At 36.7% G+C, this 24,746-nt stretch overlaps 3 protein-coding genes across 5 annotated transcripts; 2 read left to right on the forward strand and 1 right to left on the reverse strand.

Moving 5' to 3' along the window:
- Positions 1-373: 373 nt before the first annotated feature.
- On the forward strand, positions 374-5,082 carry gfi1aa (growth factor independent 1A transcription repressor a). The gene is made up of 7 exons (XM_056260810.1): positions 374-480; positions 2,132-2,295; positions 2,393-2,572; positions 2,827-3,209; positions 3,949-4,086; positions 4,171-4,336; positions 4,506-5,082. Exons 2-7 carry the CDS (start codon positions 2,190-2,192, stop codon positions 4,682-4,684), a joined length of 1,152 nt encoding a protein of 383 aa, XP_056116785.1. The 5' UTR covers positions 374-480; positions 2,132-2,189; the 3' UTR covers positions 4,685-5,082.
- A 471-nt stretch (positions 5,083-5,553) lies between these two features.
- Positions 5,554-15,815, reverse strand: rpap2 (RNA polymerase II associated protein 2). The gene is made up of 12 exons (XM_056260812.1): positions 15,681-15,815; positions 15,544-15,589; positions 14,747-14,864; positions 14,558-14,656; positions 14,402-14,467; positions 14,219-14,307; positions 13,359-13,394; positions 12,297-13,236; positions 10,957-11,054; positions 10,684-10,764; positions 9,774-9,842; positions 5,554-5,747 (listed from the first exon to the last, which is right to left on the reverse strand). The coding sequence occupies exons 1-12, from the start codon at positions 15,733-15,735 to the stop codon at positions 5,576-5,578; spliced, it is 1,869 nt and encodes a 622-aa protein (XP_056116787.1). The 5' UTR covers positions 15,736-15,815; the 3' UTR covers positions 5,554-5,575.
- glmna (glomulin, FKBP associated protein a) lies at positions 15,780-24,423 on the forward strand. 3 transcript variants are annotated; one of them, XM_056260813.1, is made up of 19 exons: positions 15,780-15,857; positions 16,276-16,351; positions 16,433-16,558; positions 16,644-16,757; positions 16,844-16,952; positions 17,766-18,015; positions 18,386-18,485; positions 19,854-20,035; positions 20,124-20,177; positions 20,272-20,302; positions 21,091-21,180; positions 21,271-21,312; positions 21,396-21,469; positions 22,026-22,110; positions 22,201-22,310; positions 22,393-22,456; positions 23,614-23,749; positions 23,869-23,945; positions 24,028-24,423. In XM_056260813.1, the coding sequence occupies exons 2-19, from the start codon at positions 16,313-16,315 to the stop codon at positions 24,121-24,123; spliced, it is 1,779 nt and encodes a 592-aa protein (XP_056116788.1). In that variant the 5' UTR covers positions 15,780-15,857; positions 16,276-16,312; the 3' UTR covers positions 24,124-24,423. The 3 variants fall into 3 exon arrangements, with proteins under 3 accessions (XP_056116788.1, XP_056116790.1, XP_056116789.1); XM_056260815.1 differs by having other exon boundaries at positions 15,824-15,861; XM_056260814.1 differs by having other exon boundaries at positions 15,825-15,882.
- The last annotated feature ends 323 nt before the right edge of the window (positions 24,424-24,746 follow it).

Raw genomic sequence — 24,746 nt, forward strand, 5'->3', positions numbered from 1 at the left:
ATTTAAAATTAAATGTTCATCATAAAAGAGGAAGCCATTCAAGTCATTGTATAGCCTATGAATTGCATTCTTTATGTATTTTTGAATATGCAATAACACCCAGCGTTGGCTGGGATGTTATTCCTGGAAGAGTAATTGCAGAAAACCACACCTGGGACAAATATAAAACCGCCCCACACAGACAAGCCAAAAATCCTAATGTGATTTAGATCACTTTGCGCGTCTATCAGGCTAAATCGTAACATGCAGTTTTTAGAATGATTATCTTTCAATTGAGATAAGAATGCGTGAGGTCAGGTAGCTGCAGGCACTTTTGAGAATTAGGTGTAATGTTTGTGACTGTGAGACATGATCAAACACGGTCGCGTTCAGGAAGTTAGCATGTGTATTTAAGGCGCGTGTTTGCGCTGCTGTAGCTGGAGACAGGCAGGTCGCGCGCAGCAGTCACATCATCTCTAGCGGAGAACAGCAGCGCAACAGGTGAGTCCTGTCCTGACTCAGGCACCTCAGTCATATTACATGTCAGGTGTCATAACTATTCAATTAGTCGCTTTGGATAAAGTATACGTTACCTTGACGCACTGGCCGAGGTAAGCTTGGAACTTTTTTTTAACTTCTGCACATACTTTTCTAGACCATTTTAACGGTATACGGAAAAACGTCCAGATATAGTAGCCTAGCGATAGATTCACGCGTCTATGTGTTGCGCACAGCCGGTGCGCCGACGTTTTTCCCATGAACATTCACTCCAACATCTGATCTGACTGCTGGACTCTATGGTTCAGCATTAATGAAGCTGTGTCAGCTCAGTTTATACAAACTCTGCGAGGCCTATCAATGCTGTTAAAGTGTGATTGCAGCTGCTGGCAGAACATCGCGTTTCCTAATGCAGGAGTTTTCGAACTGGGGTCCAGAGACCCCGCAAGGGGGTGTTAGGGGGGTCTTGGGGAAACTTCAAATTAAAACAAAAATGGAAAATGGAATTTAAACGCAATGGAAAAGGTAACATTTGACAATATTACGGTTTCATTCTGCTCTCTGAAATAATGAGATGTAACACCTAAATCGATTCAAGCCCCAGTTTTAACCGCTGCTTTGTGAAAAATGCACGTCTTCTTTATTTATAATAATTATAGTAATCGCTCTTTTCTTTTTCACGCGCTTTAAAGATTAGTTGGTATTTCCACTGTCTCATTTGTTTTGCTCATTGCTTCAAGGCGTTAAAGCTGCATTGGAAGAATATTTTTATGAAAAGTGTTGATATCCAAATACCGGTAAAAATGAATAATGTTTTATTGGTTTATACATATAGCGAACAGAAAAATATATATTGTCAAAAAGTAGGCAAACATATAATATTTTCCAGACAATATTATACTAATTTATTTTGGCTTTAGTAGTACAATGACAATATAAAAGCCAGTTATTTAATTTTGGATGTACCAAATTAATGCTCTTGCACTAATCAATTGTTTGTCACGTTTTATAACAATTTTCGTTGTTTTCCAAAATAATTGTGCAAGCTGAAGACATAAATGTGGAGAGAGCATCCAGTTAAACAAATGTATTTAAATTATTATAAATCTATAATCGAATAAGCATGCAAATAGTGTGCGTGACGCAGATATGGCTAAACCGAATAGCCTGTTGTCTCATTTTCTTCCTTATTATTAGGGAAATAAATATGCAGTGTTAAATGCTAGCCTATATTATTTGAAACTAATTGTTTATTCCCTATAGAATTCGATGTTCTTTAAGTCTCGTCGTCATCAGGTTATTAACGACCGACACAAAACCTATTAGTTATTGGCAATAATACCCTGGGCCCCATTTGCAGTCTGTTACTTGGAAGTGACGCGATGCTCATATATATTATGCTGACAGAGGATCAGTTTACTAAATAAGGCTTTGAGATCAAGTTGCCAAGTGGGAACCTATAACAAAGTGCGCTGTGCAGTGAGTGCAGTGCCTCGACTTCAAATCGTGTTTGCTTTATTTGGGAGGTTTTGATTGCAAAAAGGCTGCAGGATAGAGATTTGACACACACACACCTGCTGCTGCTGCTGCTGCTGTACTGAGTTCTGTGAGGATCAGGTGCATTTTTTCACACCGGCCGAAATCCACTTTTCAGGCAGGATTGGAGAGCCGTGAGTGATTGGTGACCCTGAACCCGATAACGGAGAGTAAACATGCCGAGGTCATTTTTGGTGAAGAGCAAACGGGCGCACAGTTATCATCAACCCCGTTACCTGGACGACAACTGCATCCCAATTGAGAAACTTCTCACGTGCCAAGGTATTTATCAATATTAATTAAGCAATGAAAGGCGTTATTGAAAACAGCGTTAATGAAACAGCGACGGGTAATGCATTGTGAATTTGATTGGGTTTAGAGAGTCAAGCGGGGCAGATCCCCGAGAGCCCGGTGGGTAATCATTCCCCTAAAGCCAGCATGGTGTGCACGGCGGATCACTCCTCTCAACAGTCCCCGCTGAGCTGCGAGGGCAGTGTGTGTGACCGCTCATCCGACTATGAGGACTTCTGGAGGCCACTGTCATCCGGAACCTCTCCAGGTTGGCATGACATGATCAATACGTTATAACAACAGATGTTTTTACATTGCTTTAACTCATCAAAATAAGTTAAGCCTACAAGATTTTTCATGTTTTAAAGTCTGTTTAATGTAATATAAATTGAAATGACTTAAACATCCAAGTTGATTGTACTTAAAAAATTTAAGGCAGCAACTTTATTTTTTATTTTTACAGTGACATGGTCTATGCAAAATACTCATGAGGCTTTCCTTTTGTAACATATCTCACTCTAGATTTGGATAAATGCGCGCTGCCTTCTCCAGACGACTCGCAGCCTTTTGACTTGTCTTTCCGTCCGTATGTTTGGGCCCATTCAACATCCGAGCTAAGACACCTCATTCAATCGTGCAACCGTGTTTCTGCGGATTCAGAGACATCAATGGGGGTGCATGAGGCCATGGACAGAAGGCCGGGTGCCCATCTTCTCATTGACCCAGCACAATCCGGCCGATTTTACCAGGACTATGGCTCTCTGAACACGAACCTGCTGGATAGTAGAGGCTTTTATGCAGACTTCAAGATTTCAACTAAAGTGGCAGAGATCGATTCGGAGTCTGATATTATGTCCAGGAGACTTCAACTAAGCGGGTCGTTCAAATGCGTAAAATGCACTAAGGTAGGCGTATAATAGGCTAAATCAACATTTTCTATTATTAAGCTATATATGTATATCAACTGTTTGTCCTTAAAATAAAAAATAAAACAAAGATTATTGGAATAGCCTATACGTTTTAATAGAAATGTTTAGTTTTTCTACTTAAAAAGTCCACGTTTAATTCAAATTGTTGCACTTGTTGTTGTTTCAACCCACGTTTGTGTCAAACAGGCCTATGGACAAACCCAACGGTTGGGTTTGTCCATATTTTACCCAAACAGGTTGAAACAACCCAGCTAAAATTGTGAAATTTACTAGCAATGTCGGAATGAACATTTTTTCTACTCCATTTTTTTTTTTTTACTGTAATAGGTAACTGAAATAAATTAGCCTAAATCATAGGGTTCTTGACTCAATTTTAAAGAACTCTTTATGTCAAAAAGGTTATATCTGCTATAAGGAGAAATTTCTTAAATTATTGCATATTACTTTTACGTTTAACAGGTTATTTAATTTCCCCCCTATAATGTTTACGAAATAATTCATACAATTGTAGGCCTATTACAATTAAAAATGAATGAACAATTAATTAAAACTAATGATTGGAACCCCTGACAGAACCCTAAGGTTCTTTATGCAGAATTTGCTTTTTCGTCTTTAGACCAAAATACTTTTTAAGATCACACGAAACTAAACTAAATTACGACTGACTACTTTAAACTGACTTCTTCTAAACAATTATGGTTTTGTTTGTTAACAGGTGTTTTCTACCCCTCATGGGTTGGAAGTTCACGTGCGGCGGTCCCACAGTGGCACGAGGCCCTTCGCGTGCGATATCTGCGGAAAAACTTTCGGCCACGCGGTCAGCCTGGAGCAACATAAAGCTGTCCATTCACAAGTATGCTTGCATTCCCACAACATTTATTAATATTACAGACTTATAAGTCTGGGAAATCTTACTAATCACATTCTTTACCTACAGGAAAGGGTCTTCAGCTGCAAAATCTGCGACAAAAGTTTCAAGAGGTCGTCCACTTTGTCCACGCACCTCCTCATCCACTCGGACACCAGACCATATCCCTGTCAGTACTGCGGCAAACGATTCCACCAGAAATCAGATATGAAGAAACACACGTTCATTCATACAGGTGATTTATATTTTGATAAAAACAAAACAATAGTTTAGGGCTATTACAGCCGAACCGCTTGAACATTGAGCACGCGTTTGCAAAAATATTTTGTGTAATGGAATAGTTATACGATTTATCCGTCAGTCAAAGTTTGTTGAGACTTAAAACCCCTTCATATATTTTCCAGGTGAAAAGCCACACAAGTGTCAGGTGTGTGGCAAAGCCTTCAGTCAGAGTTCAAACCTCATCACACACAGCAGAAAACACACAGGATTCAAGCCTTTCGGATGCGATCTGTGTGGCAAAGGATTTCAGCGCAAAGTAGACCTGAGGAGACACAAAGAAACGCAGCATGGACTAAAATAATGAAAAAAAAAAAAAAATTTGTTTTGTTTTTTCCCTTACATCTGTTTGTTTGCACATGCATGTGACACTATGTAGAATTAGAACATAGGATAATGTTGTGGTTTTATGGATTAAGAAAATAACGAATTAATTTGCTGATGTCAGAGAGATTTCCTACACAATTCCAAGTAGGCTATTTTATAACAAGCTGTGATATTTTGTCCCTGCAAAATATTTAATAAATGGACAAATAAAATACCAGTTCTCTACTATTTTTTACTTCGAAATACATAGGCCTTTTAAAGGTTTAGGATAAAAATGTTACGACATATCAAGGCTAAAGCGGATTTCGTCAATGTTAAACTCATATTCTTGTGAAAGTGTGATATATGTAGTTGCAGATATAGCAATTGTTAACAACGTACCTGTCAAACAACATATCGGCTTCAAATTTTAGGTAATTTATGACGAAAACATAAAATTAACCAACCACATATTCTTAATCTAAAAATAGATTTTTTTTTTTGCATTATAGCTGCATTTTAAGGTTAAAAAGATTTGTTTAGAAAAGATTTTACTTTATCCTGTCTGAAGCCATACATAAGCTGCTAGCATTCATCAAGCTATATTAGGCCCACCTTATGGCCCAAAATGCAACTGAAACTTCACCAAGAGCATTACCTTGCAACTACAATTCTTCAGACAGAACAATCCTTCAGAAACTTTTAAGAATGGAGATTTTTTTTTTTTTTTACGTTCATGTTCTGTGACGCACAACACAATCTGAATTTGATTCATCGTCAGTCAATTTTGAGCAAGTAAATAAGATATCATTAATTACATTAATACAATACTGACTAATGAAAATAAAAGGATGCATACAATCTTTGTATTAGGCTTTTATTATAAATTCTACATGTGTGTGCTGTACATTGTTATTGGAGCAACACAGGGTTTGAAGAGCAGCACGAGGTTGTGTAGATCTTTGTCCTCCAGTTTCAGCTCGCTCATGAGAGAGGTGATGTACTCCAACGAAGACAGACTTGCCAGTGACTCTTTCAGCAATGGTGACACTTCTGTTAACCTGAGCAAACAAACAGCGTTTAGCACCATTGGCATGTAAACAGAATCAAACTAAAGTTAGTGAGAATAAAAGATGATCTCTCTGGAGTACTTTAAGCGCACATTAACACCTGCCTTTATGCCACTTTCATGGAGTCATCCATCCCTAGCTCTCTCTCGAAGAGGAAAAGGGTTATTGCAACAGCTCGGATTCAACCTGTTCTACAGTTTCTGCAGCTTTATCTATTATTGAACTGCTCTGAACAAAAGCCCACAGGCCAGCGGCACACCTGACATAAGGCACAGAGGAGCGCGCTTCCAAATTATTCATGAAGGGAAAATAACAGGCCCTCTGCTGATAAACAGATTGAAAGCCTTAAATGGGTTCTGAACGTAATGAAGATGAGCAGTCAAAAAACAGTCTGAAACACACCGATTAGTGAATATAAAGGTATAAAACATGCAACGTTTAAAAAAAAAAAAAAAAGCTTTCCCATCGATAAAGAAATAGTTTGTGTTCTGAAGATATTTTTCACAAAGAAACTGCAACTTCTCTGGGCAAAATCTAAATATTTATTTGCTGCTTTATCAATGAATAATTTAATTACAAGTCTAATTAGTTGCTAATCATTGATCAATTTAATCCTGTACTTGCATGACTGAAATAGCAGTCCGAGATGCATTTTGTCGAGGACTTTCAGGACTTTGGTTTAATTCACTGTTACTTGTCATTTCTGTGTAATTAATTGTGAAAATAACTAGCAATTTCTGAGTGAAAAATTGTTTCTACACCAAATTGAAGTTATTATAAAACATATATAGGCCTACATGTATTAATATTGGGTTAAGAAATCCCCCCGCCAGTCAATAATAAATCAGAGCCATGTCTTTAGGACAGATCTTTAAATGGGGAGTGGTTTAAGTGTGCTTGTTCTTCAGGTGGAATGTTTCCCATGCTGTTCCTGCAGCATCACGGATCCACAGCAATCAGGCCGTGATAAGAGACGGGCTTGTGTTGACACAGACAGGGAGCAGCACAGAACTCTCCTCAGAGTTAGTGAGCATTCATTAAGCTGACGGAAGCCATACACACCACCTGCTTCTGTACAAACATCTCTCTCACACACACACACACACACACTTCTTTAAAAAGAACTGCAAGACAGCATTCTGATATTCTGTGTCAGTCAACGACAAATATGAGTGTTTACAATGATTCAAAGGAATCTAGTTTAAAATACGTGCAAAATGTAAATATCAAGTAAAAAGTTGTAAAAATGTTCCTACATCTTTAATGCATGCGAGTATCCACATCCTAAAAGTTTTACAATATATATTCAAATTTAAAAATATTTTGTACAAGTTTGCTTTAACAATATCATGAATTATCATTTAGTTTTCTGGTGAGTCACAGCACATGACATTTTACAACCTGTCCTGAACTAACCTTGCCATGCCATAAAAAGGTCAAATGATCTGATATTTTGAGACTTTTTTGACTTTGACACAGTCATGAGGGTCTGCAGGGATCCTCTCTATGATATTTTGATTTCCATTGAGTTCTATTTTTCTGTCTGCATGTAAGTCACATCATATGACAATGATTTAGCATACAAACATTATCTCTAAGATATAATAATATATTATAATTAAGCCGAACCATAGGTAAAAAATTGATTAATGCAACAATAATTAAAACATTTGTTAAAAGTATTAATTCATTTTTGTTCATTTTAGTTAATAAAACTACAACTGTTCATTGTCAGTTCATGTTATCTCAGGTCCTTAAAGGGATAGTTCATCCAAAAATGAAAATTAGCCCATGATTTACTCACCTTGAAACCATCCTAGGTGTATATGACATTCTTCTTTCAGACGAATACAGTCGGAGTTATATTAAAAATGTCCTGGCTCTTCCAAGCTTTATAATGGTAGTGAATGGCTGTTTCTGTTTTGAAGTGCATCTATCCATCATAAAAGTGCTCCACATGGCTCTGGGGGATAATAAAGGCCTTCTGAAGTGAAGCGATGCGTTTGTGTAAGAAAAATATCCATATTTCAAACTTTATAAAGTAAAATAACTAGCTTCCGGCCAAACAAACACATGGATTCAACTTAAAGCAGCACTAAGTAGGAATTCCGTTTTTGTCAAACAGCGACCCCTAGAGTCGCTGTGGAGTACTTGTACTGTCGTGAATAGCACTCGCGCAGAGATGGCTCGCCCTCACGGCCGGATCCCCTCCCCCTGCACACCGGTACCTGTGGCCGCTGTAACGAGTGGAAATAAGGTATGGCCCCTTTAAGAGCTGCGCGTGCCCAACACCACATGTATACGGCGCCGGGTTATTTCTGTTTGATGCTCATTTTATCAGAATTTTATCAGATCTGTTTTTTGCCGTAAAGCAATTCGTTACCTCGCGAGACCTGATATCACACGATACTTCCTAACACTGAGGCCGGCGGCCCGTGCGAGACGACGACCATTCAACACGAAATCAGTAATATAAACATTACAATGACTCCAAAGCTGTTCGGTTAAGGTAAAAAAGTTACTTAGTTCACCTTTAAGTGTAAAGCGCAACTTCTGCGAGTAATGCGACGCATTGCTGAGATTTACGCTACGCCATGACGCACTACGCTACTTCCGACGTCACAAGTTGCGCATTAGGATCAAGTAGACTGCGTATGGCCGGAAGCTAGAATTGTACTTTGTGTACGAAAAATATTCATATTTAACACGTTATAAACGCATCACTTCACTTCAGAAGGCCTTCATTAACCCCCAGAGCCGTTTGGAGCACTTTCATGATGGATAGATGCACTTTAATGCAAAAAAGAAACAGCCATTCACTGCCATTATAAAGCTTGGAAGAGCCAGGACATTTTTTAATATAACTCCGACTGTATTCGTCTGAAAGAAGAATGTCATATACACCTAGGATGGCTTGAGGGCGAGTAAATCATGGGCTAATTTGACTTTTTGGGTGAACTATCCCTTTAAAATAATATTAACAGACACAACTTTTAAATGTAATAATGTATTAGAAAATGTTTACATTAGCATCAACTAAGATTAATAAAAGCTTTAGAAATATTTTTCATTGTTAGTTTATGTTAACCAATAAAGTTTACTAATGTTAACACATATAATGGTCCTACGTGTGCACATGCATGTTTTTACTTGCATGTTTAAAAATACCTGTATGCAATTACAGCTTAAACCCATAGTCCCAATCCTGTCCCTAACCGTACCCGTATTCCCCTCAATAGCAGCAAGTGTTCTGCAATGCAACATTCTTTTTTAATACGAGTAGTTAAAGACACCTAATAAAAAGTGTGACCAATGTAAACTTATTGTAAATTGTTACTACTACTTAAAATACAATTTTTTTTTAGTTTTTGCTAGTTTTGCGACTCACAGGAAAATATCTCTCACTATTAGAAACTCCAGAATCAATCCTCAATAGAAGCACAAATCTTTATCAAGTAGATAAATATTAACTTGGAGCAAAAACAAATGCACACAAATCATACGCACTCGCACGGACATAAATCACTTGCGTCTTATGACTTTACATAGTGTGTTCCTGAAGAGAAAACAATGCTCCCTGATTTCCTCTGTCCTGTTCCCGTCCGCTCTTGTTAAAGCCAGGCCCTCCAGCTGTTGATCCGTCTACCACATACTTTCACTGTCAGAGCACAGCAGGACAGCGAGAAGCCATAAAGCCCCAAACAACAGCCATCATCAGATAAACCCACGGCATTATCTGCAGTTGCAATAATCTGAGCCTTTATATGAGCGCAGTCGTGCTGGACTCTCATGGCAAATACCAACACATGTGGCACTTTCCCATGCATGAGCAAAGCCAAGCGTTAGTAGATAATTAGCTTAAGCAATCTAAAGATCTGTTTGACATCTGAAAGATACCAAATATGTTAAGACCTAACTTTGGTTGGACGATGGTATGATGAGCCAAAAACCACCCGGCAACTTCAGAAAATATTCAAATCTTAGTTTTACTGTATTGAATGTTTATTTGATACTTACACAGACAGAAGAACCACGGCGATCAGAGTCCACTCTGGGCTTTTGTGAATGATATTTGTGTTTGTAAACCTGGAACAAAAGGACAACGTTAGCAAAAGTAGACTTAAATGCCATACAATTTTGAATGCGCATTGATGTCAGTCAAAGACTTGTGAAATATGGGGGAATAAGTGCAATTTTAAAGTCAAACTGTTTTAATGAGTGTCATGATTTTGAAGTTGCTCAGATTTAGTGGCCCTCAACAGGAGAGACAGAATTCCTGGAAGCAGCTTCAATCCAAGTCTCAAGTGACCCTTCAGAGGCATGCTAAATCATCTTCATAGTGTGACACACTACTTCCTGTTGACAACACCTCTATGGCCAATCACAATTTATGGGTCGTGAAACTCAAAATGTCATGACTCAGGTCAAAAAGGTCTACCGAGTGTCTGATAGGCAGACATAAACACTGATTTGACCCCGTTATACACAATTTTTTTTAATGTTGTCTGAAAGTCTCTTATGCTCACCAAGGTTGCATTTATTTGAACAAATATACAGTAAAAACAGTGATATTGTGAAATATTGTTGCAATTTAAAATGTTTTCTATTTGAATATATTTTAAAATGTAATTTATTCCTGTGATGCAGAGCTGAATTTTCAGCATTATTACTCCAGTCTTCAGTGTCACATGATCCTTCAGAAATCATTCTAATATGATCTGATTCTCAAGAAATAATTTATCATAAAAGAACAGCATTTATTTGAAATAGAAATCTTTTGCAACATTATACATTTCTTTGCCGTTACATCAATTTAATGCATCCTCGATGAATAGAAAATCTTAATTTTGAACAGTGTTCATACAGACAGTATATCGCCTGTTTGAAAACACATACAAAGTATTCACTCTTCATCTAGTGTGCTTACCTGAATGTCCTGACCAGATTATTTATGTTATTGATGACATCACTTATTGTTAGACACAGGGGTCCCACAACATCTCTCAAGCTTTGGAAAGAAACAAGAAAGTTATGTTAAATAACAAAATGCAAGAAGACTCAGAGTGCAGGGTGTTTGACAGAGATGCAGGGCACCATTTATACCCATTTCAAACAGGTCAAATGCATTATTAGTGTGACCAAAGCAATGTACAGTTGTGTCTAAAGCAGCTGGAATGACAAACCATTGCTGAACACTGACCTCCGGCTGAGTTTCTCCACAACAATACGTTTCTGAATCAGGTGCTGTGCATGAGAATCAACCAAAGGCAGAGGAGGGTCCTTGTCCTTCCCACTTTCCTGGAGGCCCATGAGAAAAAGAGTGCATGTCAATCAAGAATGCAACATGCAGAAATGAATGAGAGATGCTGCCAGGTGTCATGAAGCTTATGCTAGAATTAAGCACCCACAACAGGACAATCAGAGTAACTGCAGGTTTAGAGTTCAGAATGAGAGGCCAGAAAATGCATTTGGATGTTTTAAGTATGAGCAAAGTATTAATGCCATTGCTTTAGATATAAAATCAAGTGCCATTTTAAAAGAAGAACAAACCCTTTGTTAGGTCATGAAATAAAACAACCGATATACTGTCAAAAAAGAACACAAAAAAGTATTTGTGGTTTTCAAACAGTAGGTGGATCATGTTCATAGTTAATGTGAACTACACGTGTGTGTACTTGAGGAATAAAACAAACTGTTAATTGAAATAAAGCTGAAATAAATTACTAATTTAAAAATTGAATTACTAATTACTAAACTAAAATTAGAAATGTGGCAACTAGCTGAAATATGTTTAAATTGAAGTAAGAAATTTGCTAACTGAAATAAAACTAAAAATTTGGAAATACTTTTTTAAAAACAAAAAATAATAAAAATGACAAAAGCACATCATAAAATTAAAACTTTTATTATATTACAACCATAGACTGTAAACAAAAACGGACGTAGTGTCCGTGACATCACCCGTAGGTTTCTGAAGAGCATTTTTGAAGCCCAAAGTGGGCGGAGCCGGCTGTTGTCATCTTGGTAGTGCGTCACTCCCGGATAACAGAAAATGGGCAGCGGCGGGATTAGCTGAGGTGACGCGACGCTAACAAACAGCAGACAAACGGCTAGTAGTGACATCAGAGGCAATCCACCTGTCACTCAAATGGCCACGCCCCCTTAATTATGTAGAACTTCAAGGCTTAATATAATTTAAACGGACGAGTTATAAAAAAATACCCCCCCTCACAGTTGTCATGATTAAAATTAGACCAAAACCACTTTTTTTTACCAGGCTTTAAACATTTTTTTCTGCTGTAAAGTTGGACATATTAATGTGGGGGGTCTATGGGATTAACTCCCTTTTGCATCCAGTCTCTAGCGGCCAGTCGATGAATTGCAGTTTGAGCCACATCCGTGTTGGTTTTCAAGATAGAGATCGGAAGGTTGCCGCTTGATTACAACATTATATTATCTATGCAAATATAAGTCAAGAAGGGTAGCTTAAAAGTGAAAGACCTTTTATAGAAATTTGAAAGGCAGACATTCAGTTCTCACCTGTATATCTTCAGTCTCTTTGATGGCATCCGTCTTAAGCTCTCCAGGCAGAACACACACTCCTTCATAAACCTCCCTCACTCTCAGCCCCAGCGACGCTGTCTCTTTCCGCAGTGTCTCAATATCAGGAGCAGGAGCTCTGGGTGTGAAAGAACTTCCACTGTCCGGTCTCAAGCCCAGCTCCACCTCAGCCTCATCCAGGTCATCTTCATCCAGTTCCTCCGCCTCCTGTGCTGTAGCCTCTGTTCCTGAAACATATTCAGGCCCATAAAGAAACTTCATAGTTTCCTCAGTTCTCCACTCCGTAAAGGTTTGTCGTAGACGCTCTAGAAGGCACAGATTGACGGCTGTAGGAGTTGTTTTAGCTCTGTTATGATCCTTCAACAATCCTTTGAGGCCTGCAGCTCCTCTCTTACTCATGCCCACCTGAGTGATGTTCAGAGCACCAGCGGCAGGGAGGGAGTTTACAATCTCAGGCTGTGAAGGGAGGTTAGTTTCCTCTTGGGTTGCAGCGTCCTTCAGACTACACCGATTCAAAAGCTCCAGAGTGCCTTTAATATCAGATTCTGCAGATGTGGTTTTATCCAGTTTAGGTAGACAGTCGGTTGGGTCTTTCTGTGGTTGAGGAGTTTGTGAAGATCCACTTTCATCAATATTTTCACTTTGTGAAGGTTCAGGATGTGCATATTGCTTAATTTCAGCACTGGACTCATCCTCACTCGCTCCATCCCTCTTTGGCAGCTTTCCCCAGTGAACCCTTGCTTGTTTACTCTGTCTGGACACCACACTGGAGACAAAGTCTTGCTCAATGTCGCTGTTGTCACTCTGGCTGAAGGGAGGAGAGTCTTTGTAAGACTCAGGAATGTCTGCGACGGGATTCTCAATGTCGGCTTTTTTTAAAGGCTTGTCTACCAACTTTATCTCCTGTCCTGAGCTGCCTCTGTGCACAGGTGAGAATAAACTTCCAGTCAATTTATACAAACTACTCATTCTGAAGGTTATTCCACTGCAAAACATCTACTAAACAATGACATTTCTCAAAGACAAACAGCATGTACATACCCGTCTCCTTCTTTCATCAGCTTAACCTCAGGAGGCCTTTTATGAAAAAGAAAGGGACATTTTTTATTTTATAAATAAAATGCTAAACATTGTCACATTATTTAAAAAAAATAATTAAAAATAGTTTAATTAAAATTATTATTGTTAAATTTACTACTGTTCAAAAGTTTGGGTATGTCTTTTTAATTAGAAGAGAGAAATACATTTATTCAGCAAGGACATATTAAATTGAACAGAAGTTATAGTAAATATTTCCATGCCAAATAAATGCTGTTCTTTTGAATTTTCTATTCATCAAAGAATGCTGAAAAAAAGTTAGCAGTTTTCAGCAAATTATTATACAGTACAACTGTTTTCAACATTGATAATCAGAAAACTTTCTTGAGCATTAAATCATCATATTAGAAAGATTTCTGAAGGATTGTGTGACGATGCTGAAAATTCAGCTTTGCCATCACAGGAATAAATTATATTTTAAAACATAATATATAATATATTTGAAAACTCATAATAATCTTTCACAATATTACTTTTTTATATTAACAAAACACAATTTTTACCTTTTTTTTTATATTAAAATTTTTAATCAAACAAATGCAGCCTTGATGAGCATAAGAGACTTCTTTCAAAAACATAAATTCTTTCAGACCCCAAACTTTTGAATCACCATAATATAAGTTAAAAATGTAATATTACATATAAAATAAATTATATCCTTTTTGTTTTATAACTGTATGATAAAGAATTCAGTTTTATGATTAAACAATTTGAATTATATGATTAAACATTTTGATTTTAATAATAAATTAAATATTTACTTTGTATTTAATTATAATGAACTGGATTGACAGATACACTACCTCTCCTCCTTTCTGAGCCAAAGTGGAGTTTTTGATATCTGGAACTCAAAACATTTGGAGGCTTTGTAGCAGAAATTACAACAGAAGCACTGAAAAATAACGAACAAACAACAGAAAATTATGAAGAACTGGTCTGCTTAATTTCTAAATACATTTTAGGAGAGCGATGGAAATAAATCATACCTTGCGCTCTGTAATATCATAGACTCTATTAGTTTTGGTGGATATTTTAAACTGTTGAGTGGGCACCTGAAATTAATAAACTCATATTAGACAGAAAGAAACAACAACATGTGTCAAATAAAAAATAACTTGTGTAATTCCAAGAAGGGTTCTTACATTGGTTAGTTTATTTGGACACACAGGGTATCCACACAGTTTGGCAATGGACCGCTCTTCCACTGTGTCTTTGTAATTGATAGAAGTGATGTACCATGCCTGCAGCAGAAGATGACAGCCATTCTTTTTGGAGCACAACTATTTAAATCTCCAGCTAAACTGTATAAAGAGGCTAAACATGTAAGTTACACAGTCGATGAGGAACTGCTCTGTCACGTTGTCCTCTTCCACCAAGCGCTCGACCACGTGCAGGGCTCTGCGCTCCAACTCCAGCTTCTGTCTGAGCGCATCTTTAATGGCTTCCCTCCTGCAAACAACACACTTTATATAACTCACGTCATTTTAATAGTTACTTAAAATATTGTTATTCAAAAATAGGGGTGTAACGATACCCTCATATCAAGATTCAAAACATATCACGATACTGAACTCACTATATGATGTTATTGCGATTCTCCAAGACATATGGTAAAAGGTTTACAAAAAATATTCTGTTGATTAAAATGCTAAATTTGATATTACATTGTAAAAAATAAAGTAAATGAATGGGCTTGGACTTGGTGCTGGTAACCCAATGCACAGGACAATTAGTGACCCCAGTATTATTCTGAAGCTGAAAATACAGAATTATTTTTGACGAAAATGCTTGGACTCAGTCACAGACTAGATTTATTTAAAATAATGTAGGACACTTTTTTTACTGGTAATATAAGACATTTGGCATTATCAGGACCCACAAATATACCCCATTGCATTATTATACATCATATATTGTAGTATAATGTAGTACTGACACTAAAACTCTGTGAACTTGATTTTTTTTCTCACACATTAATTTTAATTTTGGGAGAACTATACAGAAAACAAATCGTCACAATCCACGATACATTGTTGCATTTTTGTATTGCGATATATTGTGACACGACATATTGTTACACTCCTAATAAAAAACATAGATCAACTAAAGTAAACAAACACAAAAGCACCTTCTCGCCTCATGGGCTGCTGAAATCGCTTCGGCTCCCTTTCCACCTAAAATTCAAATGAGGCGGACAAATATTGTTAAAGTTTAAACCTAACAGCTTTGAGGGCAAATCACATGTAGCTCCATATATCCACCAACCTTTCTTTTTGGATTTTGAGGAGCTATTCTTTCCCGTCACTTCACCGGCTTCCATGCTTGTTTTCCCAAAACAAAACTTTTTCCGCCTACGTCACAGCACTACGGCAAGCCGCCAGTGACACGCTTTATTCCGCTGCAGTTTCCAAACATGAGGCGCTGCTTATTGAAAGTATAGCTGTAAGTGAGCGCGCATTTGCATTTTGTATCTTTTTTAGTAGATGTATATCTTATTAGCAAAATAAACCAGCAGCCATGCCCGTACAAAGCTACGCGAACGCATAATCTGATTATAGAGATTATTTAGTGAACGCCAGTCGAGATTTTAGCTATCTTGCTAATGACTACAAGAACCGGTTTATATCCATACAGACTCTCTCTCTGACGAAGAGTGAGGTTTATTTATGAATATTTTCTTTGTTATATGGATAGTTTCTGCTTTGTTTGCTGATGATAATAATTAGAGCTGTGTGTGACAACCAGCTTCTCTTTATAAAGCTGTCATGATTGATAACTACGTCAATGCTCTTTTGTCTTTGCACCACATCATTGTTATCATTCATGCATAATATTAATATCATAAAAAAATTCTATACAGAAATCGTTGATGACAGAAGACGTTTCGGACCATCAGGATGGCTCTAGAACAGCTCAGTGATGTAGTCCAGAGATGTGTAAGTGTCTAGATATGTGCTACTGTACATTGACGATGTGTCACCTACCATCAGTCACGTGTGCATTCACTTTTTCTTTAGCAAGGAATCAAGGATGAAAGCTACTCATCAAAGGACTATGATGTATTCCTCACCGCTGGAAGAACCTGTTTAGAACAAGGCGACAGTGCTCAAGTTCTCAGCATCCTAGTCGATGAGAAGAACAAGGTGAGTTGGACAGCATCTAGTGCACTTTGTGATTCATCTATGGAGAAGGACAAATTCAGGAATGTTTTTCCTTGTTCTACTCAAGAGCATAGTGAGATGCATGGGCTGGAATCTGCTGGGACCTCTGGTACAGATGCTCCTGAAGAAGGAGGACAAAAACCTTCCCCACTGCCATGCCATCCTGTCGCATCTGCTGGAGGTTGTTTATGTCTTGTTCTTAAACCATGACCAGCTGTAAGTTTCCATGCTGCTTTCAATTGTTCATAGTGTTGTTTTGTGAAACAGGTTTGCAGTCCTAAAGAGCTGCTGGTGGGTTTGTTGGAGCAGGTGGAGGAGGCTGATTCTGCCTCCATTGCTGAGACGCTTACCCTTCTCCTCAAGCCTTTACAAACAGGTCCCTCTTCTCTTAGTCACTGAATCATAACCACTGAAATGTCGATGTATTGTTGACATCAGTGAACTGCTGACTGCCTAAATGTTTCAGCCACGAAAACCATCTCTGAGAAATTTCTACACTACTGTTCAAAATATGGGGCCAGTACATTTTTAAATGTTTTGAAGGAAGTCTCTTATGCTCATCAAGGCTGTATTTATTTGAACAATACAGTAAAAGAATACAGTAAAAACTGTAATATTGTGAAATGTTATTCATATAAATGAACTCCTTTTTAAAAAATATATTTTAAAAAGTAATTTATTCCTGTGATGGCAAAGCTGATTTTTCAGCAGCCATTACTCCATTATTTGAAATCAAATCGTTATGTAACATTATGCATGTATTTAGTGTCAATTTTGATCAATTTAATGTAGGTATGTCTGGGTGATATGAAAAATTATGCAATGTGACGGTCTGCAACACGCATACACAGCATTGTTTGCATAGTGCATAAACATTGTATCGGACATTTATCAAACTTTTGTTTTAATTTAATAGGGGAAAGTTATATCATAATTATTGCTAAAGCCCCAATTTAGCATGTACTTTCTGAATAAAAGTATTTACTGACTTACTGACCCCAATCTTTTGAACGGTACTGTAGGTAAACTCACTTCAACTGACTACCAAGTTGTTTTCCGACCATCCTGACTCATGCATACTGTATTCTGATGTACTCATAAGACTCTTCCATGTGACTCTGATGATTTTGAATGGATCCTAAATGAACCAGATCCTCTTTTTGCCCCTGATATGTCCTGAACCTGTCAGTGCTGCTGAGGCTGGGCATGAAGAAGGCCTCGTCTGTGGGCATGGCTCTCTCCACGCTGCTCAGCCAGGTGGCCAGACTGCCGGTGCCCGTCACCAAAGAGCAGGAGGAGGATGATGTTTTCGGCTTGTGCTGCTGCTGCACTGCTCTTCTGCAGTTTGTGAAGCCCTTTGTTGAAGAGATCAAGGAGATCGTCAAGGACAACAACAGAATATCCAAGGATAATGAGCTCAGGGTGGAACTGCTCAAGTTGTAGGTTTAATAAGTGTAGCTTATCATTTTTACCCCAAATTAAGGATATATATCGAGATAATTTCAGTTATCGGCATTGGATATTTAATTGTTCATACTCATTTCCTCGATTTTTACATTTAGAATAACTTTGCTGTTTTCTAGACTCTTGACACGTGATTAGTTAATCCTTAAAAACACTAATAATGTAATATAACACTGTTAAATGAAATCTTTAGCAAAATCTCGATGTTAGAGTTATAAAAATGTGTGATACGCAGATTTATTTACAACAATTGATTTTTTTTTAGGGTTTTAGTTCATAATTTTTTTAGACAATATAACAAAGTGTTTTAATATGGGCAATTTATGTATTATATTTTTTATTCAGCTGCATGAAGAGTTTAAGTGAGCCTCTGCTGGAGGTGCAGTTGAAAGATCCAGACACACTCCAAAAATCCCCTCTGAGAGACTTTGCTACTGAGATACTGGTATAATATTGCATGATCTTTAACTATTGCATTCCTTTATTGCATGAAGTGTTTCGAAACTTACACTGTCATTCAAACGTTTGGGGTCAGTAAGATAAAAAAAAAAAAAGAAGAAATTTATTATTTTTTAAATTAAAAGTAACAGTAAAGTATGGAAGCTTGTTTCCGCCACTGAATAAAATAAATAAATAAAATAATTGCGACTTTTATCTCACAATTGCGAGATATGAAGTCAGAATTGTGAGAAATAAAGTCGCAATTGCGAGATATAAAGTCGCAAATCTGAGAAATAAAGTCGCAATTGCGAGATATAAAGTCGCAATTCTGAGAAATAAAGTCGCAATTACGAGATATAAAGTCGCAATTATGAGAAATAAAGTCGCAATTGCGAGAAAAAAAGACAGAATTGCGACTTTTTTTCTCACAATTGCGAGTTTACATCTCGCAATTCTGACTTTATAACACATAATTGCGAGTTTATATCTCGAAATTCTGACATCTTTTCTCAGAATTGTGAGATATAAACTCGCAATTGCGAGTTATCAGGCCAATTCTCAGAATAGTTTATATCACGCAATTCTGACTTTACAACACGCAATTTCAACTTTATATCACGCAATTCTGACTTTATAACACGCAATTGCGACTTTATATCAATCAATTCTGACTTTATAAAGACTTTAAGAGAAATAAAGTCAGAATTACGAGATGTAAACTCGCAATTGTGAGAAATTGTGAGAAAAAAAGTCAGAATTGCAAGATGTAAACTCGCAATTGTGAGAAAAAAAGTCAGAATTGCAAGATGTAAACTCGCAATTGTGAGAAAAAAAGTCAGAATTGTGAGATAAAAAGTCGCAATTACCTTTTTTATTTTTCATTCAGTGGCGGAAACAAGCTTCCATAGTAAAGAGATTTATAATGTTACAATTTTATTTTTTTATCACAGTTCCCACAAAAATATCAAGCAGATTATAATAAAAAATGTTTCTTGAGCATCGAATCATCATACTAGAATGATTTCTGAAATATCATGTGACACTGAAGACTGTAGTAATGATGCTGAAAAATCAGCTTTGCCATCACAGGAGTTAATTTCCTTTTAACATATATTCAAATAGAAAAGTTATTTTTAAATTGTAATAATATTTCACAATATTACTGCTTTTACGGTATTTTTAATCAAATAAATGCAGCCTTGGTGAGCTTAAGTGACTTAATCTTATTGAAATCAAACTTTTGAATGATAGTCTAAAACAATTGCTTTAAATGGCATAATATTAAATCTAGAGGCATCTGCTAATGTATTTCAAAACTACTGCCTTGATATACCTTTTCATCCTTAATCTGCATTGTGTTCCATGTTTACAGATAATTTTGTCAAATATCGGGGAGTCACTCCCTGATTTGTTGAGTCATAGTGTGCTGAAGAGAAGGGAGGTCCCAGGCTTTCTGGAAGAGGAGGTCAGATACCCAAAGGAGTCGCTGGCCTGCATGTGCCACCTGCTCTTTGTGAATCATATTGCTGTGGACATCTTTCCAGCGGTTCTCAGGTGAAGAGAGAAGCATCTGACCACGATTTACCTACAGATAAACCCTCATGTCAATTTGTGCTGACATTTTGTTTGCATGTTTTTTCAGTTCGGTTTTTGTTCTTCAGTGCAACATGGAATATATCGAGCTGCTGTTAAGCAGGTATTTATGAAGCTATGACTATGAATCTGAATATTTGTATGAGAGTCTTCTGACACACAGGATTTCACTCTACTGTTTTGATCTTCATTTATAGAACTGAAGGATCCCGTCTGCAGAAAGGATTGGTAAGAGTGTTCATCACAACTTCAAACCTTACCATTTATGTTTTATACATAGATTTATTACAGCCTATTTGTTACACTTTATTTTAAGGTATAGTTGTTAGTGTAATTTTATATTTATGTACTGAGTAATATTAATTAACTACATGTACTTACTATTGGGTTAGGAATAGGATTTGAATTTGACTTTTTGAAATTGAAGTCCTTGAAAAGAGCCATACTTATGAAAAGGTACATCGACAGACAATATATGTGAAATTAGTGTTTCATTTCATTGATAAAACAATCTTTTCACGCAAAATTAACACTGCAGCCCGTCTGATATAGATATAGTGCCATTTCGCATGGCTATGAGCATGATATTGCTCATATATTATCCAAGTATATGATACAGCTTTTATTCTTCAGCTCAATCATGTATATTCATGAGGAAAACAAATGTGTTTAAATAAAGGATATCTTTGTCATAGTATCCTTTCAAAGGTTAAAGTTACCACAGTCACTGCATGCGCTTGAATTGTACCATTTGTTTTATTAGTTTATTTTTATTTATCTATTTAGCTTCTTTTTAGAAGTTGAAAGATAATAAAGATATTGTTTGATAAGTGAGATCTCTATTGTAGTCCTTGTAAACCAAAAAAGTAGTGCGTGAAAAGTTCTTGAAAGTCCTGGAATTACATTTTACAGTATCTGTATGAACCCTGGTAAGTACATGTAACATATGTAACAAGGACACTGTCAAATAAAGTGTTACCACCTATTTTAATATTCCTTTAATTCTTTAATCATAGGAACTGTATGAAAAAAGTCTTGTCAGAGTTGAAGATAACAGTCTACCAGTAGATCTTTTGGAGCTGAAGACATTTTTCAGTGTTCCACGGGTAAAAAATATTATAACTAATTATGCTGTAACAATAGTTTTGTGTGCGATTTAGGTGATGTCTTGTTCTAAGACTTTGTTTTCTGTCTAGAATTTGGTTAAAGCTATGACGATGTGTCCAGACCAGACTTTGGTAAGTGAGATGATCTGTTGTTTATATGTTTTTGTTGTTTACTATTTGTTATCATTGTTCATTTTGATTTGTTTTCACCACAGAGAACTAAAGGCCTTAAAGTGTTTCAGCTGAGTATTGACAAATTCAGCACTGAGGCCAAATACAAGTTCTTCAGGTACGCCCTCCTTCTGATATTTAAACGTGAAAACTTCTCATTTGGTTCAATACAACCTTTACAACTAGGAATGTGCCTGAAACCTAATACCTCATTCAGAAAGGCACTGATAATGGCTTTAAAACGAATAACAAAATTCTACTAAATAGTAGGAAAAAAATATTCTGCAAGCACAGTCACTCCTCGAGTTTGCTGGTTAATAGGTGAGCCAGGGAATAGTATAGCACGATATTATACATAAACACCTGGAATCACTACGCAATAGTGTGTGAAGTGAATGTGTGTCAACTTTATGAATGAAATGAGTGGAGCACGATCGCAAATCTAATAGGGTTTCTGTGCGATTCACAACAAGCGATTCCTCTTAAAGAGGCTATAAACATGAGAAATGCTAGTAATACAAAGAAACATTTTCCTATTTTAGTCTTTATCTGGCATACACTGAGATATCCGAGGTGGAAACGGGTTTCCATTGAAACAACAAAACATGTAGAAAGCTTAGCTGATGATATTAGTGTTATTAGACACTTTAATTTATGGCGTTCCTCCATTTTAGAGGCATGTTGAAAACAAGTCACCACGCAGGGGTGGAGGGATACATTATCAAGAATATCAAGAATCAGATTGACTTTTCCCTCAAGGTAAGATAAATCATGATATCATGTCATTTGGCTCCATTTATGTTGCATTGCACCTCCATTCTTTTTGTGTGTGTGTGTGTGCATTTTTAGCCATGTAATGGTAATGAGTGGTTCCTGGGTAAACATCTGCTGCCTCTGCTGCGGCTAGTGCTGTGTCTTCCACACGGACCGGAAACAGACCTGCTGCAGAACTTGGACAGGTGAGAGCTCGGTCTTACTGCCACAACGGTTGCTTCAGTCACAGTCGTTTGACTTGACCAAACTGCTGTTCATATCACACAGGATCATGGAATCACTGAACCTCCTGAGATACATGCTCATCCGAGATAAAGAGTGGGAGAATGAGGTAAGGGTGAACCATCTTCACATGACTACATCAGTGGGGCTTAAAATGAGGTCAAAAGATAAAACAAGCCTTACAATAAGCTAAAACAACTGAACACTGACATTGTATTTCTCAGTTTATTAGTTCCCTCTACAACTGTATTATTATAATTTTTTTTGTTGTTGCACACGGTCTTGGAAAACCTGGATATGTGAGGGAATTTTAAAAGTGTGATTTGTAGAACTGGAAAAGTGGTGGAAATTAAATTTTGAATATGGATTGTGTTTTTGAATATCATTTTTCTAGTTATGTCAAGCTCTGAAATATTTTGAAGAATTTTTAAAAACAACAAAAACAAACTATGGGTGCTCCAGAAAGGGTACAAGATACAAACATATATTAGTGGATATTTCCTCGCAAAACGAGAGCATACATCCACGTCCGGGCACTTTAAAAAAAGATATATATTATTAATAATTTTTTAATTGATGCAAGTTACTGGATGCTCTCTAAAATATTTTTTTGGGTTGAAATTGCTGAGCATTGTTATTTTTATTTCACTGAGATTTTAGTTTTTATTAATTATTTTTTTTATTTATCCTATATAATTAACTTTTTAGGAATTTTGTTGTTTGTTTTTGTAAGTTAACAAGATGTTTATTATGTCTATATAGTTAAAATATAGTTTTAGTTTTTGTTATTTTAGTAAATCAAGTTAAATGAAAATGAGAAACGTTGGCAACTAGCTGAAATAAAGGTTTTTTTATATTTTATTTTATTTTAGTTAAAGTAATGATTTTTTTAAATGGTTTTGCTTAACTGTAATAACCCTGTTGCAAATTGCTATTTGTTAGTATATAAAAACGCAATAACAAAAGAAATAAGTAATTTAAATTAATTGGTTATAAAAAAATAGTAATTAATAAGTAGAAATATAAAATTTGAAGAAAATTGAATAGCTTTATTTCTAACAACATCAACAATAATAATTTATTATTCTTATTTTAATATATTGCCACTACTAGTTTCTGTAAATGCAAAAGTTTAAAAACTGTCTTTACGTTCTTTGTCAATGGGGGGCATTGTAGTCAAAAAAGCTGAGACCCACTGCTCTACATCCATAACAAACTCCCACATAATATATATATATATATATATAATTTTTAAAAAATTTTTAGACAGGAATTTGGACGGAGCTTTATAAGATTGAGGACAACTACCTGAAGCCAATGCGGACCGGTCTGAACATGTCCAAAGCGCATTATGAGGCAGAACTGAAGAGCATGAAAGCGAATAAGAAGATCACTTCTAAAGGTGCAATACTCTCTCATTCATAATCCCGAACTTGACATATTTATGCTGTGAATGTAGCTTGTGTCACTTGAATTCTCTGTAGTCAGGCTGCTAACCTTTTTTTGTTTTGCGTTTGACAGACTCTCAAGCATCAGTCTGCACATTAACTGTTGACAATGAGAAGCTGCCCAACATGACACCAGAAATGCAGATTCAGGTATATTATTGTGTGCACCAGTCCATATGGGTCCTCCAATACAGTGGACACAGCTAACAGTGTTTGCATGCCACTTCTGCAGGTTCTGCAGTCAGCCCTCTTCACATTTGACCTGATAGAGAGCGTCTTGGCAAGAATCGAGGAGATCATCGAGGCTAAAGAAAGACCCTTGTCATGATCTGAGAGACTATGCGTCTTTTAGCATCATCTTCTCTTTCGGTTAACGTAGTCACACTTCTCAAAGCACCAGAACCAGCTTCCTTTAATGATTCGACAACTAATCGAAAGCGAGAGTTTTGTGATGCCAGCTCTTGTCTTGGGTGGGGGCAAAAAGCATGGACTACATTCGATTTGCTTTATTTTGCTGTATTTTATCGTGTCTGTGTCCACTCTGGTTGTAATCACTCTTTACTCTATAGTAGCATATTATTGTAGTATATTGTCAGGGAGAAAACATTAAATGTTATTTGCAACTTTTTAGGATGGATTTTCATTGTTTTGGCTTTGTGCGCATTTGTTTGACGTCAAAATACTAATGTAAAAAAGTAATGTTGGGTCACCTATAAACGTAAATGACAATACAAGAAGTTATTGGATTATTACCTGCTGACAGGCTTTGTGTGTATCGATCACGAAAACAAACACTGTGAACTATGCAAAAATTGCACGGATTAAGATTATTAGCTTTTGTACCTGCGTTCTTGTCTGTGAAAGTTTTTCTGTGGGGGAAATATTAGGCAGTGTTCTCCTCTACATTTTGCTACATGAAACGACCCCTCAGGCTTTGAATAAATACTATTG

Source organism: Rhinichthys klamathensis, unplaced genomic scaffold, assembly GCF_029890125.1.
Source record: "Rhinichthys klamathensis goyatoka isolate OS25496 unplaced genomic scaffold, OSU_Roscu_1.1 h1tg000178l_1, whole genome shotgun sequence".
Lineage (NCBI taxonomy): Eukaryota > Metazoa > Chordata > Actinopteri > Cypriniformes > Leuciscidae > Rhinichthys > Rhinichthys klamathensis.

What these genes read in the sequence shown, in the direction of transcription:
- gfi1aa (XM_056260810.1), top strand. Translation starts at nt 2,190, where the DNA reads ATGCCGAGGTCATTTTTGGTGAAGAGCAAACGGGCGCACAGTTATCAT. An exon ending in GTCATCCGGAACCTCTCCAG is followed by an intron (nt 2,573 to 2,826) that starts GTTGGCATGACA and finishes ATCTCACTCTAG; the next exon opens with ATTTGGATAAATGCGCGCTG. An exon ending in ACACACGTTCATTCATACAG is followed by an intron (nt 4,337 to 4,505) that starts GTGATTTATATT and finishes TATATTTTCCAG; the next exon opens with GTGAAAAGCCACACAAGTGT.
- rpap2 (XM_056260812.1), bottom strand. Translation starts at nt 15,735, where the DNA reads ATGGAAGCCGGTGAAGTGACGGGAAAGAATAGCTCCTCAAAATCCAAA. An exon ending in AGCAGTTCCTCATCGACTGT is followed by an intron (nt 14,657 to 14,746) that starts GTAACTTACATG and finishes CTTCTGCTGCAG; the next exon opens with GCATGGTACATCACTTCTAT. An exon ending in TGGCTCAGAAAGGAGGAGAG is followed by an intron (nt 13,395 to 14,218) that starts GTAGTGTATCTG and finishes TTTTCATAAAAG; the next exon opens with GCCTCCTGAGGTTAAGCTGA.
- glmna (XM_056260813.1), top strand. Translation starts at nt 16,313, where the DNA reads ATGGCTCTAGAACAGCTCAGTGATGTAGTCCAGAGATGT. An exon ending in AGGGTGGAACTGCTCAAGTT is followed by an intron (nt 18,016 to 18,385) that starts GTAGGTTTAATA and finishes TTTTTTATTCAG; the next exon opens with CTGCATGAAGAGTTTAAGTG. An exon ending in CCCGTCTGCAGAAAGGATTG is followed by an intron (nt 20,303 to 21,090) that starts GTAAGAGTGTTC and finishes CTTTAATCATAG; the next exon opens with GAACTGTATGAAAAAAGTCT.